The sequence below is a fragment of the Anastrepha obliqua genome, chromosome 5 (assembly GCF_027943255.1).
Source record: "Anastrepha obliqua isolate idAnaObli1 chromosome 5, idAnaObli1_1.0, whole genome shotgun sequence".
Taxonomy (NCBI): domain Eukaryota; kingdom Metazoa; phylum Arthropoda; class Insecta; order Diptera; family Tephritidae; genus Anastrepha; species Anastrepha obliqua.
The window spans coordinates 116429985-116451045 of NC_072896.1; the positions used below are offsets into that span (position 1 = coordinate 116429985).

A 21061-nucleotide genomic window follows, 5' to 3' on the forward strand; every position below is an offset into this window, starting at 1 on the left:
AAGAAAATATTTAAATATTTTATATAATACATAGACTTTTTTTAATTATAAGCTGATTTATGCAAATAAATAATGCCAAATAAGGCAAAAGTTTTTATAACACATTTTTGAATAAAACTGTGAAAATACAATATAACTAAAATTTAACCAGCACAACTCTGACTGCAAAATTATTGAGTGGTGAAAAACACTCGGATTGAAAAATTGTTGAGTGGTGAAAAACATTCGGATTGCTTGAATGGTGAAAAACACTCTACAAAATTGTTGAGTGGTGAAAAAATATTTTTAATAAATATTATTACAACTCTACGCTAGGATTCATTTGAAATATTTAGAATTTTTTTTTTTTGCTTTCAGAGTGATATTGAATTAAATTTCAATACCTGCGTACTGTAATAATACTATTTATAATCAAAGAGTTCAAATGTATTATATAACTAAAGCAAATCAAAAATATAAAAAAGTTATGAATAAATTAATAAACCTGCGTATAAGTTCCCGTATTCGAGTTAAAAGTCCAATATAACAAAATTAAATTTAAAAAAAATTTACAAAAGGCTGAAGCACTTCAAAAATGTAATATGCGCGTTTTAAATTCTTTCTCCAAATTTCTTTTTTAGCAAGCGGCGGCTGTTAAGACTACTTATTTTTATAAAACATCTTCAAGAGGCTGCTAAAACTACATATTTTTATAAAAAAAAAAAAAATTTATAAACAACGCGCAACTTTTATTTCGCCTCCTAAATTAAAAAAAAAATTAAAAAAAAACAAAAAAAAAATATTCCTCACTAACTCAGAAACGCCGTTAGGTATTAAAAACAGAGCCTATAGCTAAAAGCAAGTTCATATTCAATCGCTCCTTATCTAAGCCCGCACGCTTTCTTTTCGCGTTCATTTCGAAAAAAACCCCACTTAAGCTCTATAAAGCAATGTTGCATACAATAATTCTCTATGACGCATCTGCTCCTACCCTGGCAAGGGAAAGAACACCAACAGCAAAAAGGTTATAATGAAGACACACGACAGTATGATTGTAAGCACATGCGAATCGTGCTTCAGCAGGAATGACGCACCCGTCCCCTGCGCTGTTGCCTCAGCACCACCAGCGACTCCAGCATGCACCAACTTGCCGCCGTCGCTGCTTGCCAGCTTCTCTTCGTTCACCTCGACCACGCGATAAATGCTAAAAATACTATTTTGGTTGGGTTTGATTGTTGCTGTAGTTGTCGCAGTTGTTGTTGTGCACTTTATTTTATTGTTAGCGCTTGCGCTGCTGTTAATGCTTCCATTTGGACTGCTATTCAGCAGCAGCGTTGACTTGGCTGCAGAAGAGTGTTCGAAGAATTCGATACGCTTGGAAACAATCGGCAATGAGTCTTCTACCGTCACGCCTGGCTCTTTCTTCTGGAGCGCGGCTAAATCGATTAGCTTGTACTTGTTGCCTCCGTCCACAGCGCGGCTTTCCACCTTCAGCTTAAGTTCCTCGTTGAAAGTTGGCTTTTCGTTAATCAGTTGGTAGGCGCCACCCCCTACGCCGCTACCGCTGCCAGCACCACCACCACCTCCTCCTCCTCCTCCGATTACTTCACTTTCCGTTTCCACGATGGTTTGCAGCATACATTGATTGTTATTCACATGACCGTAATTGATGCATGAATGGCCACCGTTGCCGGCGAGTAAATTAAATTTAATCTTTTGAAATGTTTTCAATTTGGCATGACGAAAAAAATCCGTAACAATGTGACGCTGTTGTTGTTGTTGTTGGTGTTGCTTTAGTTTGCTATGGCACTGCTCACTGCCGTCACCATGCACAGCAGTGTCCAGTTCGTCGCGCTCCTCCTCTTCGGCGCCAACGCCTTCATCAACATCGTCACTGTCGAAATCTTTAGCACCAACACATCCACCACTACCATCACCATCACCACTATCACTACCACCACCGTGTCCATTCGTTAGCACAGTCACATCGAAATGACACTTTGCACTCAAATTAAATGTGGAATTGTCTAGGCCAAGTGTATGCAACGTGGGCTGCAGCATCTGTTCTTTGGTGCAGGTCGCAGTGAGTTGGTGCTCATACTCGTGCTCAAAGGCGCCATCGCCGCCACGCCCATCACGCGTTAAAACGCAACGACGTTGGTATTCGAAATTTGTATGTGGTTGTTTTTGTTGCTCATGTTGTTGTTGTGATTCATCTTTTTGTTGCTGTTGTTGTTGCTTCAATTTCTCCTGCTGCCTTTGCAATTTCAACTTCAACTCGTATTGTTGTTGCAAATTTCGTATATTCTGATGATGCGGATTATAATCCAAGGCAATCAGCGCCGAAACCGTTTTCAAAACAGCTGATGGATTTGGCAACTTTTGTGCATTCTCATTTATCTCATTTATTTGCATAATATTTTGGATTTGCTGGGAATCATTATTATTTAAGGAATTTTTGTTGTTATTGCTGTTGTTGTTGCTATGGCTGTGGCTGTTGTTGGATCCGTCGTCGGAGGGGGGCACAATATCTGCACAGGAGCAAATCAACTCCTGCAACCAACACCAATAACAGATTTTTGTTTGCATTTAGACCGTTTAGACAAATTAATAAGTCAATGGGTAATTTTTAAATTTTATTTTTGGCAATAGGAAAGTGTGGGATTTTCATATGGTGCAGATGTATGTACATACAGATATACTTAAAGAATATGTTAGTTCAATGCGAGAGACACAGTTTGAATAGCTTTGAAATTATATCGACTTGTAGAAATGCCTGATTTAAAAAAAGCTTCATAAATATGAACAAATCACACCAACGCCGCTGCTTGCATCCAGATTTTGTGATTTTTTTCTAGTATCTCCTTAACCAATATATATTGCGGCTATAGGAAATTTTAATCCATATATATTTGTTGTGTTAACAACCGGACTATGGCGTCATCAGCAGGCCTAGATTTCACGATTTCTCTACATTAAAAATCCTTACATGTGAATATAGGTAATTTTAATCTAAGCAGATGATCTAGCCAGATCATATTAAAATATTTGGCGATGGAACTTAAACGATATTAAATTTTCAGTATTAGATTTCTGCCAAGATATTCGCTCTTTGTCATATTTCATCCATCTTATCACATTGACGCCCGGGAACGAGATTTCTCGTTTTCATTAAACATTTGTAGGTAACCGGAAACGAAGTCTGGTCTACTAGACTTACTCGGACTAAATAAAAAAATATTTCTTCAAATATATATTTGATTTCAAAACGTTTTCGAAATTTTACTACATGTCTTCCAAATTAATTTTCAGCTCTAAAATCACCGGTCTTCTAGTAAACTTCAGCAAAATATTACCGGGCGGCAATGTGTTAAAAGTCGAATAGCCTAGACAGATGGTGACGGTAATCGGATTTAACGACTTTATTAGGAATTCTCTCAGGAATTAAGTGCCATGGGAGGAATGGCAACTGTTTTCCAACGGAAATTTTGGCTATTCTGAAAGTAGCACAAAGGAAAATTGAGAGGAGATTGAGCGGGAAATAGATTGGTTTCTTTAGTGACAGTCAGGCTGCACTAAAGGCTCTCGAGAACGCAAAGCAAACCTCAAAGATTGTTCAAGAACGTAAGAAGAAGCTTAATTCTGTTGCAGGACAGAATGGGTTGCTTGTATTGATACTTATATGGATTCCAGGACGCAGCGGTGTTCAAGGGAATTAAATCGCCGATGAATGGGCCAGTTGCGGATCAGCGGTTACCCCACAGAGACCAGAACCAATAATCAGAACCAGCACTGCAGGAATCATGAAGTGGATCAACGATTATGTATGCAATTTACATAAAGAGCGATGGTCTGGTGTAGAACGCTGCACAATTGCAAAGTGTTTTGAGACAGGCCCGAACAGAAAACTGTCAGACTTTCTTCTAAAACTTGGACGAAAAGACGTCCGGTTGATGGCTGGTATTATTACCACCCCTGCCTGTCTTGTTCAGAGCAGCCGGATAGCACGAAGCATTTTCTCCTTGTGTTCTGCATTTGCTAAAGCAAGGCTACGAATTTTGGATTCCGATGTCATGAAAACGAGTAAAATTCGTTCTCTGACTGAAGGATAATTTCAGATTTACCACAGAATCTTTAAAATTCTCACAGGACTAGCTGTCTCTGTCTCTATTCTATTCTATCTTTTTTCATCTGTTACTTCTCTCCTTTCTTCCTCACCATCTACCCTTTCACTTTCCAGAGCTTTAAATGGAATTTTTAACTTGAGTGTTTTAGGAGTTACAAAATCTTTCGGTGCTTCTTGGCTCCACTTTTCAAATTTCAATTTCAAGTACAACTAATGCGGATTGGCAACTAGACTTAATTCGCAGGGGAGAATTGCAATGGCAAAATTGTCGAAAAATGACAGTTAATATCTATTGTGAATGGAAAATAATGAAATTTTTAAGGAGAGAAACAAGAAAGACTGGATGCAATGCTTGTTTGCCCTAACACGTTCGAAATTACATTAATTGTTTTGATATTTGGAAGCAGTTTGAGAAATTGCAATTTAAGATTTTTCTAAAGAAATAATTATTTCTTAGTACCACGGCAGCCAATGCCGGTATTTTTTGCTTGCGGTCCAACTTTTACTGGTAAAACGCTTTAATAAACAAATCAACTATTCACTAATCCGCATAACAACCGTCCGTCACTCTAGTTTTGAGCCTATTTTACGTAACTTCTCCTCGCATCTTAATGTAATCCTAAATATTGGGAGCTCTACAGGCTTAAATCGCCTCTGAATTACAGATGATTTTCATGAAAAGCTTTTTCATTGTAGAAATGCATTCGCAATTGTGCCATTAGCTGTCGGGTAGTGAGCGCAGTTTAAAATACTTGTTTTATCATTTGTCGTTTGCTGTCCGCAAAGATAGTCACTCACAAGTCCACTACCTTTACCAAGCCGAACGATTGGTCTGAACTGCAGCTAAGTGCTAAGACTATCACTGATCATTAGAGTTAAGATGTAGAAAATACGTCAGCACTTTTTCACTAAGAACACGTAATGTTAATATGTAAAATTCTCTGAAGTGAAAAATAAAGGAACTATTCAGCTATTTAGCTTATTTTCGAGTAAGCGAAGTCTTAAAACCACAACCACTTTTTCAAGCAAGTTGGTATGGTTGCTATATTATTCATATTTATTTCTTGGAACATCTTAAAAGTATACAAACAGAAAGAATTCAAAAATCCCGGCATGAATTTAAAAGATATGTCCCTCTTAAATGGAGCATAAGGCGGAAACCGTTTCTTGGGTGTACTTATTTTATGGCAAAGGTACCAATCTTGCGCTAACCAGCATGCGTCAGAGGGATAGGTACTGAAAATTTTACGACAACAACCAGTCTTGAACGTTTAAACACATTTATATGGCGAATCGCATGCTACATGACCGGCACGCGCTCTGAGCCGCATCTAACCTCCTCATGAACAGACGCTGAGCGTTCCTACGACAGTCGGTTCTAAGAAATTTCCGCTGTAGCCGCCACTAACCTGTGGTCAGACGCTACTGGGTGGATTGCTTTTAACAGCGGTGCTCACCCTCGATCTTACCGACTTGGGAGGCTCTACCAGTAGCTACGCTACCGCCGGCATTGCTTCTCAGGTTTATTGCACTTACTAAGCCTCCTCATCGAGATAACAATCCCTAGCAGATGGACGCTATATGCTATAGTAATAAAATTCAATTAGATTCTATAAGCGGGTAGCTGTGGGTTGCAAAAAGGTTAACATCATAAGTGCATCCGTTGTTGTAAATAATTTCTATCAAACAAGCGTGCGGATAATAAGCTCACTAGCTCTAGATTTAGATATTTATTAAGCGTCACTCTTACAAACTAAAATAACTAGCGGAACTACTCGAATTTACGCATTACAAAATATGACTACTGGAGCCACACACTGCCCTACCAACGCTTAAGAGAATGGTCTTATACAAATGACTACATCAACACCGCTCGTTCGATCCTTAAACTTTTCGACTACATTCAAGAAGAATGCATCTTAATTTCTTCTCAAATACCTCGTGGAAAAATAGTGTTTGCCATTTACGAATTCAAATTCAAACAAGTAAATATTAGTTGTTGGTCAACTGCTTTCGTCATCCATATTGACAATTTTAGTCTTTACTTCCATTATTTAACGCTAATAAACTCAAAGCTATTCAACTCTTTACTCTCACTGAGGTGTTGCTAATTTAGTACCGTTAGTCGTTTTTTCAACACTCACCTCATCTACACCGATCCTGCGACAAGCTTCTAGAAAATTATCAACATTTCTGCGGCAACGCGCCATAGTTAGTTTGGACTGCAATGAAGAGAAGTTATTAGTTATCGTTTCTAAATTACTTTCGAACAGTTACTCACGACCCCAGGCGATGGCACATGAATACTGGCAACCGAACGTGGACGCACATAATTGGCCAAATGACAGAGAATAACACCATCGGTTAAGGCGGATGCTATATCTTCGGGTAGCGTCATTTTGAGACGTGTTTCAATGATCTGGAAAGGTTGGAAAATAAATAAAAGATTAGAACGAAATGGAAATAAAATTAGTTGAAGAAAATTAAATAAACTCAAGGCGCATTCATTAAAGGTGGTGACACTAGACCAACAACAATGTTCTGTACGTTTGATTGGCAAAGCAAAGTGTTGGGAAACTAGAAAACAAATAATGAATTCGCCTTGTTTCATTCTGAGCTGACAGCCACATGGACACGGCGACAGAAAAAAAAACAAATCAGCTGGTTTACCAACACCACCTTTAATAAATTTGCCTTGAATAAACTATACGGCGGGTTTGAGAAAACCAATGTTGCGACTTTGTGGAAGCAAAACCGATTAGTATATAAAAAGATCAGTTATTTTATGTTGGCATAGCTAAATAAATTTAAATATGAGAACCCTCTTCCTTTTACCATACTTTCTTTCATGAACTTTAACCCTCCGTTGGGCATCCGAGTCTGACCGACTGGCTTTTTTTACTTTGGACGTGAATTTGACACATTTTTATTATAGCTAACAATTTGAGCTCTTAGTTAGCTTCCAAAAATTTAATTTTCTATCGATTTATGGATATAGCCCTTTAAAAAGGATCCTCCAACAGGTCGAAAAGAGGCCAGACCCGGGTACCCAACCGAAAGTTTTAAAAAAGGTGTCCAACGGAAGGTTAAATGACATCGGGTGCTAGTGAACGTACGAGTATGTGCCCGATCATATCACCAGATTGCGTCGACCATTTCCCGACATCCGCACGACAGTCGGTTCTACGTTATCCCCTCACAACACATACTGTCACAGTTGCAAACAACCGGAGAAAAAAGAAACAATCTTCCATTTCCTCTGCGAATGCCCTGCCATATAGAAGGACAGAATGTTAACCCTGGGTAAACCGCTGACGTCACTTGGGATGTGTTTACAAAAAAAAACTAAGATAGTGTTGGAAAAAAATTCTCCAATGATACTTCGTTGCCGTTTGAAGAACGACTGATTGGACGAATGGGTGAATATGTGTGAAATGATTGTTCAATTGTATTCGTGATATTCAAAAAAACAACAGTCTTCGCTAATGCTGCTTCGTTGCTATTGAAAAACGTGCAGAATTCGGCTGCGAATCTCCCAAGTGACGTGGCAGCCGAAGTCCCTCTCACAATTTTCTTTTTCACCATTGTTAAAGAGCAAACCTGGTAAGTATATTATCCTTGAGACTCTATAACTGGGGAATGGGGATAAACTCACAATTCTGGGCATACTTTTCTGGTTCTTAGTTGTGTGCCGCCTTTCGCCTTTGCATGGCGCCATTCATGCGCTGATTCGAAAAACCTTAGCACGATCCTTTTTCCGTTCTCTTGACTTACACCTACTATGTACGAGGCATAGAATAAAACAGAGCTAAAAGGGGATTTACACTTCGACCAAAAAGTGTTTTGTGCCCTCCACTCATCGAAAAACCTTCATAAGCAGTACGAAGGATTGTCAAGGGTTCCCTCTCTGTACTGGGAGGCACTGAGTGCCACTTCTTCGCGGTCGAAAGCACTCTAGATATATGCTGCAGGCGTTAATATAGTGTATTTGTGGTGGACCTTTCTTCTCTGTATATAAACTGACTAGTCTAAAATATTGCCAGCGTTGGAACGTTCAACCTGATCCTGTTCTAGTTATTGCTTTGAGTGCAAAGGATGCTCGACTGATTGATCTAAAGCGCTTAGCTAGTGGGTAGTCTCGTTTTGCTGTGGAACAGTGCAAGACTGTTGCTTATCAGCTTCATTAGGTGTGTCGTTTGTCGCACTGCTGTAAGCCTACCTAACCCCTATGAGCCCATCTGGCCGATTGCTGAGTACACAAGCTGTTAGCCAGCTTCCAGTTCATTTGGATTTCTCTTAACTTTTGCCTATACTTTTGTTCAATAAATACAAATACACTTCTTATAAGCAATTAAACCAACACTTACACTCCGCAACTGAGTCATCAGTTCAGTCTCCTCACGTTGGCGATCGAATTCGCGACGCATAGTAAAGCTAAGTTTCTCCGCAGGTATGTCGTGATTCCAGGTGACGGTGCTGAGCATTCAAAATAACAAAAATAATAACAACCAATTAGTATCTCAGACCTTAAAAGGATCTCACACGCCGCTGCTTACCGATGAGTTTTCGCCGTACCCAGTTTATTTGTGCCGCTCACAGGCGATTTGAGACCACCAAATGAAGTTATTTTATTATTATTCGCAAGTATGCCAGCACCACTACCGCCGCCGCCGCCACCTGCATTACCATTAAGCGTTTTCATTGGACTATTTGGTTTCACATAACCCATGCAATCACCATTCACAAGCTGATGTTGCTGCGTCTGAGACTGTTGTGCCTGCTGCAGCTGCTGCTGTTGTTGTACGAGCAACATTTTCTCTGTCTCGTCTAGTGTTGTTGTGACTGGTTGCATTTGCTTTGACGTCGCCAGCGACGACATTAATTCGGTATTTCGTGACGGCGTCACTTTTTGTACCGGTTTCTTTGGTATTACAATGCAATAATCGCTGCCAGCATCGCCAACAAGGACACCGCCGCCATCACCATTAACACCATTTACCAGTCCATTAAACATTTTTAGGCCTCCATTGGTGGCACCAACACCAACACCAACTCCAACTAATCCACCACCACCACCGCTGCCATTCTTCATTATCGATTTCGGTTGCGGTACGGTGTTGGCACCATTCATTATTCGTATCATTTCGTTGCACCCAATATCGGCGCCGCCACCGTTACTATCTTCATAGTGTGGCATATTGCCAGCTATGGAATTTAATGCATTCGATGCTTCGCTCATGTCGTACAGCATTTTTTGGCTATTTTTGATTTTGTAAACACTCGACACTTCCAAATTTCGTTGCTGTTTGAGTGCCTCCTTGTATTCGCTGGAGAGAAGCAGAAAAAAAGGTTTAAAAATAAATTGAAAGTTAAATAAAGTTATTTTATGTATCATTGATTGAAATAAAGCTTAAATAGGGCATCAAAAAATATGTTTTCCATCGACAAGGAATCATGGCGCCTCTGGTGTAAATTTAATTTATAATGACAAGGGAGAATTACTAATCAATTTTCCCAGGAAAAGAGCTAAGCAGCTTATGATTGGACTCATGTACCAACAGTTTTTTTAATGGCAATTTTAGATAACTTAGAAGAACCAATACTATCAAAGGAATATAGATAGAGCTCCAGGCGCTTAATAAAGGGTGATCAGATTGGAAGTACTTTTTCCAAAACGGATTTTTGACAGATCACGCGACCACTGTCAAACTAAATACGTAATTTTTTTCAGTACTCATTGTCATTTCATCATGGAAAGACTTACGCCTCAACAACATTTACAAATCGTACAAATGTATGACGAAAATCGACGTTCATTGAAAACAACCGTGTTGTGCGGCCTATGGGCTAGAGGATTCATCGCCCCATATTTCTACAAAGACGGGGCTAGCGCCAATGTAACAATGCATGTCGAACGCTATCGCGTAATGATAAACGACTTTTCAATGCCGTAAATTGAAGCACGTGATCTTCACAACATTTAGTTCCAACAAGACGGCGGACGGCGCTACTTTCCATACAACCAGACAGCCATTCAGCCCGTGAAACAATGGATTTACTGGGTCGTTGTTACGGTGAACAATTTATCTCTCGTCTCAGACTACTGGATTGACCGCCAAGATCTTGCGATATCACACCTTTGGATTTTTATGTGTTGTAAATCAGCTTCACTTAAAGCATTACTAAAGTAATCACGAAATGCCGACCGAAGTCCTCCAACGAGTCATTCAAATTTGATATTTACGGAAAGCCGAATTACGACGTAGGCGCGGCTAACATTTGAAAGGGATTATCTTGAAAAAATACATGTCATGAATGGTTCTACAGAAAAATAATAAGGATGGCCCAAACAATTTGAATTTTCGTTGTTTTATTTCAATTTAAAATCCGATACCCCTAAATTGATCATCCTTTATTTACAAATGACAGTCTACGATGGCCCTTGGCAAGCAATGACAAACCCTCAAGAGTATTTCTAGCATGAACAAGATTATTTTAAAGAATATCTGCCCTTCAGAGACGGCATAAAACTTTATGGGCCTCCAATTGTATGATAACTTCAGGACTTGCCAAACAAAAGTATGAGCAAATTTCGGAATTCATTAATGCAAGTATTGATCGATTATTTTTAAACCAAAAAGCTTTAAAATTCCACTGCGCTCAACTTATTTAGAAAATGGAATTCTTTTGCAATAAATTAAATATTCTACAAAAAACAATGCAACCCGCACTGGCGACGCTGGGTCTTTCCTATACAACTTAACCCTCCGTTGGGTACACGGGCCGACTGGCTTTTCGATTTTGGACGTGAATTTAACATATTTTTTTATAGCTAACGATTTAATTTTCTATTAATTTATGGATATAACCTTTTAAAAAAGATACTCAGCCGAAGGTTTTAAAAACGGTGTCCAACGGAGGGTTAAGCGAAAAAATCTATTATGGATAAAAGAGACGTATGTTTTACACAGTAACATTTTTGAATTCCAGTAGGTTGGGTTCGCTATATCTGGCTGATCTGAATAGATTTCACATAGACCACAAGGGTCCATAGTGTTACCAGTGTTGGAGACGTATTAAGCATAGTTCGTGATATATGACTTGGTGAGTTTTACTACACAGTTTGAACTTTGTGAGCAATGTCCTTCAAAGTTGAAAAGTATACCGATCCCAGAGCGGGGCAGTGTCAAAGGAGGTGTTCTAACGTACCTTAGTTCCAGTAACAAAATTAAAAAAGCACAACTTCTAGCACATTTTATTGAATTGTGTTCTACTAACCGATAAGTTTGAATATTCCCCAAATTCTTATTGGATTTCTCATCGTGTCTATGCTGGTAATGCTCCATCATGCCATCCTCTTGTTCGGGTGATGAGCCATTACTCCCATTATTACTGCCATTACTCGAGTTCGAATGAGCATAGTTTATATGTTGGTGCTGTTGTTGCTGTTGTTGCGGCGACTGATGTTGATGCTGCGGTGTGACAGGCGCTGATTGTACAGTCGTCACTTGCATTTCCACTTTACGTTTCGTTGGCGACTCGGCCGCATTAAGTGGCTTCACAACAGCTGCTGCAATCGCTGCCGTTGGCGCCACTACACCACCTGTGCTCCCTGTGCTCGTGCCATTAGCTGTTGACGATATTGATTCATCAACAATTGTGCTTGAACTCGATGTAAGCGAAGCATCCATCAATTCCGAACTCAATGAGGGGGGCGGTGTGGTCGGGGTTTTACGAGCAGGTGAATCCAATTTGGATTTAACTGTAAGTTGAACACAGGAAGTGAGTAAGTGAGCAGTGATTAGTAGTTGATTCATTTGCAATGATGAATGTTGGATAATACATGAAAACAATTGTATTTAGTTGAGTGTGTTTGTGAGTATGTGTGTGAGTGTGTGTGTGCATTAAATACCATTTGGCATATCGTGTGACCAACGCTTATCAATGCCATCACAAGTGCTATAACCGGACTCTACGCCGTGATGGCGCGGCACACGATTCGATTCGAGTACGCTGCCATTTGCGGCGTGGCGTGGCGCGCGTCGCAGTGTAGTATAGCCATCATAATTACCGCCGGCACGTGAGCCCTTCTCATCTTTGGCCGCTTGAGTTTCGAGAAATTTAAAGACATGTACGAGACCGCGAATACAGAGCTGCAGTGAAGAAAGTAGAAATTGGTTATTAGAAATATAATTCGGTGCGAGCGTATTTGTAGAAAGCGTAGATGATGCGTAGTTAAATACTTCAAGATGCACTTACACTAGCAGGCGGAGATGTAAGCGGATTATTTTCCAGATTCAACTCGACTAATGCGGTCATTTGGCGTATCTCCAGAGGTAGACTAGCGATGCGATTATTACTGACGTCCAACGACTCCAGCGTTAGACAGGTCAATTCTGGCAAAGTGTTAGAAAAAAGTTATTATGATGACGTCGTTTCGTTTTGAGAAAAATACATTGCTTTGTAAAACCAAAAATTATTGAGCATACATAAAAAATAAGTAAAAGAAATACTAGGAATAATAAATAACAGTTAATGCGGTGACAGGGGTTGGGCAAAAGTTCGCCTCTCCGTTGAGTAGTTGCTATTGACGAAGTTCTGATTAAGTTAAATAAGGGTGGGGGGTTAAGGTAGTAGCATACGCCGATGATTTGGTCCTAATGTTATCTGGACCGTTTCCCTCAGTCAATGCTGTGATCTTCGAATGGTCATTGGCTGTACGCAGTCGCTGGCCTGCTGGTTGCGGCCTCCGAGTCAACTCTGATAAAACGGAGCTGATGCTATTTATCAGAAAGTATAACCTTCACACTTTAGGCTTCCTAGATTAAATAACCAGCAGAAGTATCTAGGACTGATACTTGACTCTGAACCCAATTGGAAGCTACACATTAAAAATCGGGCAAAGAATGCCGACTTAGCTTTCTACTCCTGCAAATCTATGTTCGGCAATGGGGCAAAATGGGGACTCAAGCCACAGGTCGTGCTGTGGATGTACAGTGCAGTAGTTTTGCCAATTTTAACATATGGATGCCTGGTTTGGTGAGAAGCTCTTCGGAAGGGTTATAATATCACTAAACTGGGGAGGGTGCATAGGACTGCATGCATTAGCACCACTGGAGCATTCAGAATTTTTTCCAGTGCTGTCCTTAATGTCATTTTGCACTTACTTCCCATTATTTCTATCGCTGCGCAAAGTGCAATCAAGTTGAAGGAGGTTAGCCTCTGGAGGCAATCTCTCAAGGGACATGGATGCATTTTTGGGCAGTTAACACCGTATTTCCCTGAACTTTCTATCCGCAAACTGGAGTTTGAGGGTTGTGCCAACGGTAGTCGGAGCAAGGGTTTTCTCTAAATCAACCAATTTATCTACATATTTCCTTAAAACTGCCGAATATTGCTAGTGTTTTTCGGGCAGAAGTCTTTACGATCTTACTGGCATGCAGAATGCTTAGGGAACGCGGTAGCGATGGAGATATCAACACTTTTTCCGATAGTCAAGCTGCGATCAAGGCTCTGTGTCCTACCAGTGTCCGACTGCATTTCTGAAACCTGATCTAAAAATTGGAAATTATACCGATTGTGTTGAGATTGACGACAGTCATGCCTCGGCACCGTGGTAAAAAAATTTCAATAGTGTAGCCGATATCAGACTATTAACAGGCTCTCAGCGAATTTGAAAGAATCAGATGATTGGCTGACGTCTCATGTGCCGTGACAGCGATTTATTTACGAAAAAACTGAGATTGCGTTGGTGATATATGAACAAAAATCCACACAATCTTGGCTCATGTCACTTCATTGCCGTCTGAAAAACGATTGGACGAGTGTGTGGATAAATGTGAAATGCGCGGACAAAATCCTGCTGCGGTGTCCTAAGGTCACGTGGCAGCCGAAATTCCCCTCACAATTTTCTTTTTCACCATAGTTAAAGAGCAAACTTGATAAGTTACTCTCACAGTTTACTTTTTTGCCATAGCGGATGGCCAAACCGTCTAATCTGTCATCCTTGCCTTGGCACGGTCTACTTGCGGCCGCCATAGTCGAATAAGTTTATGCGTTATTACCATTCGGTAGTACACCAAAGTTATAGAAAAGGTTTATTTAATAACAGTCGCCCCTCGACAGGCATTGACAAAACCTCCGAAAATACCATCTGCTGTTCGGAGTTGGCATACAACTGGAGGTGGAGGAACCTAAATGATTAAAACGAATGTCACAAAATGGAGGAGCAGCTCGTCCAAAGACGTAACGAATGGTTTAAGTGCCAATTTTAAAGGATTTTCCAATAATAGATGTTATTTTGATAAAAGATCAATTTGCTTGTGTGGCACGTAGCGTCGTCTTGTTGAAAATAAACGTTGCCCAGATCAATACCATCCAATTCTGGCCTTAAAAAATCGTTAATCATCTCCCGATAGCGCAATCCTTTATTTACCGTAACTTTGCTCCAGCTTCATTTTCGAAAAAGTAAGGTCCAATGACTCCGCCGGACCATAAACCGCACCAAACAGTCACACGTTGAGGATAGAGAGGCTTTTCAACAATAACTCTTGGATTTTCTGAGGCCCAGATCCGACGATTGTGCTTGTTGACGAAGCCACCGATGTGGAAATGGGCCTTTTTCGATGGAATTCCGGATCGTTTTCATGCATTTTAACGACCCAATCAGTAAAGAGACCACGTTGTTGATGATCGGCCGGCTTGAGTTCTTGTGTTAACTGGACTTTATAAGCCTTAAGACCCAAATCTTTATGCAAAATACGGTGTAATGACGTTTGCGGAATGCCTAATTCCAAAGAACGACGAGGAATGGACAAACCTAAGTTTTCTTCAACACTTTCGGTGTTGTAGCAATATTTTCGTCTGTTCTTGAGCGACGTGCACGGGTTTTCTTCATCACATCACTAACTTGTCCTAACTTGTGGTCCGTCAAGGTGCTTCACTGTGACCCAAAAATATTCGAGTTTTACGAACCGTCTCTGCCAAATTTTCACCATTTTTATAGTGAATTTTAATCATTTCAATGCGTTGTTTAAGCGTGTATCGTTACATTTTTATTAATGGCGTAGTTTCTACTTGTCAAGTATCAAAAAATTGCAGCTTGAAAAATGCATATACCGAAACAGCGGGCTATTCAAAAGAACACCTGTTATTGGAAAACCCTTTATATACATATCTATGTGCATACATATTTTTGAAAAAATATTCATTTTTACTTGTCAATCACTTCAAAACTTAAGTAGCAACCCTCTTATTTGTAAGCTAAATAAAAATGTGTGTCCTAAAAGTCCCCCAACCTTCGTGGATTTTTCCCCAAACAACTTTGATTACTAGTGTAATCACACATACAAAACACAATTGCACAAATTCAATTTTTACTCACCACGCGGTAAATACATCAACTGATTGCTGCGCAGCGAAAACGAGCGCAACGAACGCAGCTCGCCAATACGCGCCGGCAACGTTGACAATTGATTGTACGAGGCATCCAAATCGGTAAGGCGGTCCATGCGCCCCAACTCATCGGGCAACGCTGCCAACCGGTTGTTGGATACCAGCAAGACTTGCAGCGGCAGAAAGCAGATCTCACGTGGCAGCGCTGCCAGCTGATTGCTGCGCAAATCCAAATACGTCAACGATGTCAGATGCTTCACCGATTCGGGAATGCTGCGTATGGTATTATGATAAAGCAGCAGCGTCTCCAGAAATGAAAATGTCGTGATCTCCTCGGGTAGCTCACAAAAGCGGTTGCGCGATAAATCTGTTGAAAGAAACGGGAAGAAAAAAGAAACAAAAAATACAAATTAGCGGGAATTATGATGCAAAAATGATGTTGATGACGAACTGAAAAATGTGGATAGCGGAGGGGCAACAAGATGAGTGGATAATTCAATTGAAAAGCGCGAGCAAATGAATTAAGCACAGCAAAATGGATTTGTATGCAATGTGGCATTCAAGAGACGTTGCAGCGAATATTCATAGTAAACGCGTGGCTGGCAGCCGATCGCATTTTGACTTGTTTTGTTTTTGCTTCAAATTAATCAACCGCTGGCTGCCAAATGCCGGCAGACTGGTAGGCTGGCAAGCTTACTAGTGTTTTTTATTTGGCATTTTCTGCTTTGTTTAGTTGTTTTTTGTTTATCTCATTTTGATACGCTTTTGTTTATCTTATTTTCCTTATGTTTCCATTTCATTATTCATTGTTTTCTTTGGTTTGTTTTATTTTTCCAACAAAGTTGTTTATTATTACTGCGTTGCCCTCAACTCTGCCCGCCCGCCCTCCTTGCCAGCGCAACTGCACTCCACATACGTGCCGCAACCAGCTCTGCTGCCAACGCTACCTACATTGCGCCATTCTTCTCTAACTTGCTTGTGTCCTCTGTCTGCCTGCGCCTATCAGCTAGCTCTACCTTTTCCCTACCTCAACCACCATGTAAGTTCCCCTAGTCTCAGTTGGTTGCCGCCGAATGCACATTTTGTAGAAACGCACATGGAATCGAGAAGTCGAACGCAAAGCATTTTGAAAATATGGTGGGGAAATATGTATGTCCGTACGTCTGTATGTATGTACATATGTAGCTTAGTACGTGCTGACAACAGAGTGGCCTATTTTTGTTGATACGCACACAATCGCACACCCATTCATGCATACATACGCACAGGTAGTACACGAGCACTCCCTATTTCATTTCGCATGTTGCAAGTCGCTTACGAAAGCCGGCTGGTTTTCATAGGGAAAATTACATAGTCGCATTAGCACGTCTGAATGATTTTTCCATTCCACTCAATTGCGTTGCAAGCGAAATAGGAAAAAATTATAGCAGTGCTGCATCAATGACTTAATTTTATATTTTTTTTCTTCTTTTGTAAAGGGGCTGCTCTTCTTTTGTCTCATATTAAAATACAAATTATATTTTCCATAGGTATTAAGGTAGTTTTAAATTATTGAAGCAGAACGCATTCGCCGGTCTAAAAATATTGACTTTGACAAATAAAACCGAAGGGGGATAAATTACATACTTACGTACTACATACGTACATACACACATACATATGAAAATATTATACACTCTAATAAAATACACTTTAAAATTTAAATTCCAATTTAAAAAGTTATCATATTTTGGAACACAAATAGCACACAAGTCTAGACGATGGCCAGCGAGGTGTCCTATGAAAATATGCACCGACTCCGCCTTCTGCATTCTGAACTAAGTTTGTTCCAACATTAATATCAGCAACTATAGCAGCACGCCACAAATATAGAAATAAATAAAATAAAGGGTCTCTTAAAAGTTGTTTTAAAACAAAACATGTAAAAATTCTTTCTCATGTTTCACTATATATATTTTTTTTATTATTATATTTTATTTATATGTGAAAAACTACATCGTCTGAATATCCAACACCAGCCGGTCTCTAGGCAAAATCCGCCCAATAGACGATACATGAAATCCCAATTGAGGATTAAGAACGTCGAGATATCGAAGCTGAAAGTTGCTCGGCAACACCTTGCGCTACAGCAACAATATTCTCAATAGAAAATCCAGTGTTTGGTCTGCCGTTCCTTTTGCTATTCTCGACAGAACCAGTTTCTTGAAATTATTTCACCAGCCTTTGAATTGTCTATTCATTCCGACAGTTATTTCCACCAAAAAATCACGAACTTTGCGATATGTTGTTCTTAGTGATCGATAATTCTCATAATAAGTTTCAACAGTTTTAACGCATTGTAAAGAAAGGTACTGTCTAAGAATTATTCATTACTGGCATCTAAGGATATCTTGACCTTGAAAGACCCTTTTAGCAACAAAGCGCCGTTTAGATACAATTATGAGACCTCCAATAGGCAGATATCTACAGCCAACCAGAGCTGTTGATGTAGTAGAAAAGATTGATGGGATTTAGGTTGTCACACTGCTGCAGGCAGTCGAAAAAAGAAGCACCCAATGACCTTAATCATCTAGCTCCCAAATCCGGACATTTACAGATAAAATGCTCAACAGTCTTCTTCTCTGAAAGGTCCCCACAGCGTCTGCAATGGGGATTATATGGTAAACCTAGTTTTTCCGCGTGTGGGCCGATCGTTCAATGACCGGTAAACACTACTACGAGTTCGCAAATTGAATCGCGTGGAGCCCCCAGGACATTCTGAGCCCTCCGTCTATTGTACTGGGGCCACATGGTTTTCGAAATAACACATAAAGAAATGGAGATTCATCTTTGCTGCGCTTTCCTGCGAAATAAGTTGGGACATTTGCATTTAGTAACAATCAAAGGGAAAGCCGGTGACCGGAAGTCACTGTGAGCAATTCAGTCCCCTTCCTGACAGGCTAATCAACAATTTCATTTTCCTCAATGCGCCTATGTCCTGAAACCCAGATCAGAGAAATGTTACCTGCACACCCTGCACAGATTTGATAGCCTCCTTACAGCAGTTTACTAGTTTGGATTTGCACCACGGCGTCGTCAGAGCCTTGAATGCGGTATGGCTATCGGAAACATGTTAATATCTCCCTCGCTCCCACGTTCCTTAAGCATTTTGCATGCCTGAACACTAGCAGTATTATGCAATTTTAAGGAAATAAATAAATTAGTTGATTTAGTGAAAACCCCTGCTCCGACTCCCGATTCCATCTTGACGCCGTCTGTGAAAACAAAAGTGCCAGCTTCGGTGAAGATTTTCTTCTCGTTCCGATCCTGCCTACTTGGAAAGATGGCACTGGAACGACCCTCAAATTCCAGTTTGCAGATGGAGAGATCTGTACGAAGTTCAGGGAAATACGGTGTTAACTGCCCAAAAATGCATCCATATCCCTTGAGAGATTGCCTCCAGAGGCCAACTTCCGTTAACCTGATTGCACTTGGAGCAGCGATGGATATAATGTACCATAAAAACGAGATTCGGAGCAGCACTGGCGTAAGTTCTCCATACAGTTGCAAGTTTTTTATAAAGTAAATTCATATTTTTTTACCGATCAGTGCATAGTTTTATGACACGATTATGGAAAATTATTTTGGGCATATGATCATCATAGAACTATCTACATCACCCAGTGGTACTAATTTTCCAACTTCTTATTAGAGTTCTTTACATAGACGAATGGATATCACGAAAAATTAAGGAATGAAACGAAATTTTAGAGTTCAGCACACAGGTATTATATATTTCTGTAAATGGTCTTATCCCCAAACGCTTAGGTCTGTAAATCGATAGTTTAGCACAGGCAGTAGTCATGTGTGGTCCAGCTCAAACTAAAGGTAATTTAAGACACAAAAACAGCGTTGCTGATGGCTCTATATCAACCGGCACTTACGACACGTTCTCACAACAGTCGGTTCTACGTAACCGGACTGTCACTCAGCAGCATGCCTCATATATGCATGGGGAATGTTTATGCTGCTACAACAACAACACTTAAAGGCGCTCGTCTTTCTTCGGTTGTAAAGAAGTAAGGTCCGATTGACGTCCTACAAATGAACCAAACAACGCAGATTTTCCGATGTGTATTAGTAGTTGATGATTCTGATGTGAAGAAGTATCATACCAAGGGTGACAAACTCACACAACATCTATTATTCTCAGAAAGTGACGAGCTTTTCCCAGGTTTTAAACACACACAAATCCGTCACTAACTTCAGCTCTTGATGACTAACGATCACAGCGATCAATACCACAATTCAGTAATCCAATCCCAACCGTCGACTTCGGATCAAGCAACATCATAACTCCTAAGTGCCACGCGATGTGATAAAATCAAACTGAGAAGAGTTCAAATTCCTCATGAATCCCTGTTAGTTAATCTACCTTCACCAACCGACGAGCGAAGAGTAGCATGTGAACTTCCAAAAGTAAATAGTCCCACAAATCAGGGAGAAAGTTTCTTAATTGAAATAGCAGAACTCATGTAACCCTAATTTAAATCTGCTAGTCGTGAAATACCTTAGAGTTGAAGATCTCGACATGAAACTAATTCACTTTGCAAGGCATTTACCATAGTAGCTTTAAGATCAAAAGCAGTGGCTGGGAAGCCAACGAGATCCTTGTCTGGCACCTATCCTGGTCGCATCTACAGAATAGCAGATCAGCGCAAAAAGACAAATACTCACTTCAGGATTATAAAAAAAATCATGCAACCATCTCAAGCTCAAGCAGCATTCCAAATACAATATACATAAGTACATTACGAATATACATAGTTTGGGTGAAAGGCCATTGCATCTGCGTAAGGCAGAGGGTAGCTGACGATTTGAGTGGTAATAGTAGAGATGATCAGATCGGGCAAATCAGAGGTACTAAACGTAATCTAACCATACAAGGAAAGGATGTGTTCAACAAAGAAACTTCATCACAGAGTTCCCTCTGCATAGTAAACTGCAACCCTGCAAACAAGACGTCAACAAATCAGTTTATTCCTTCAAATTTACTGAGAACCGATTAGCGGTTTGATGTTGGCGGCATTTTCGCCTACTGGTGTACATAACTATATGGATATATCTACTTTCTCAACAGTACAAACTTCAAAACTGTATTTCGATTTCAGAAAATGCCTCACAAACCAAACTATTCGCGGTGGTATTACTGTAATCCGGACGCCTTCGATATATCTAGATTAATGGCAGGTAGAACGACCTCCAGTGGTGACAGGCTCCTGCAGGATCTGGGTCTGCAAAGGAACTTAAAAAATAATAATAATACACTTGGAGGTTTGCTATTGCCTACCGAGGGACCGCTATTAGCAAAAATTTTTTCATTTCACAGAAATTCGAACCTACGCACTGCCGCATGGCAGTTGCGCACCAACCCATTCGGCTACGGTGGCAGGAGCTTCCCCATGGCATTATTTGCTCTTTAATATTCCAATATTTTATAGAAAATAATTTTCCTTTTCGCGGCTGGGCACTGACTATGAGTCAGTGTCAGTGGCTAAACTCTATTAAAGTGAATACTTCCCA

The 21061-nt window shown here is 40.2% G+C and overlaps 1 protein-coding gene across 1 annotated transcript in view; it reads right to left on the bottom strand.

Moving 5' to 3' along the window:
• Nucleotides 1-808: 808 nt before the first annotated feature.
• Nucleotides 809-21061, bottom strand: part of LOC129246898 (leucine-rich repeat and calponin homology domain-containing protein) — a 62935-nt gene continuing 42682 nt past the window's right edge. The window contains exons 2-10 of the mRNA XM_054885613.1: nucleotides 15489-15866; nucleotides 12365-12501; nucleotides 12018-12258; nucleotides 11384-11867; nucleotides 8662-9432; nucleotides 8473-8581; nucleotides 6387-6524; nucleotides 6250-6327; nucleotides 809-2532 (exon numbers count right to left, since the gene is read on the bottom strand). Of these exons, the coding sequence (XP_054741588.1) occupies nucleotides 967-2532; nucleotides 6250-6327; nucleotides 6387-6524; nucleotides 8473-8581; nucleotides 8662-9432; nucleotides 11384-11867; nucleotides 12018-12258; nucleotides 12365-12501; nucleotides 15489-15866 (3902 nt within the window). The 3' untranslated portion in view covers nucleotides 809-966. The remainder of the gene's footprint in view (nucleotides 2533-6249; nucleotides 6328-6386; nucleotides 6525-8472; nucleotides 8582-8661; nucleotides 9433-11383; nucleotides 11868-12017; nucleotides 12259-12364; nucleotides 12502-15488; nucleotides 15867-21061) is intronic.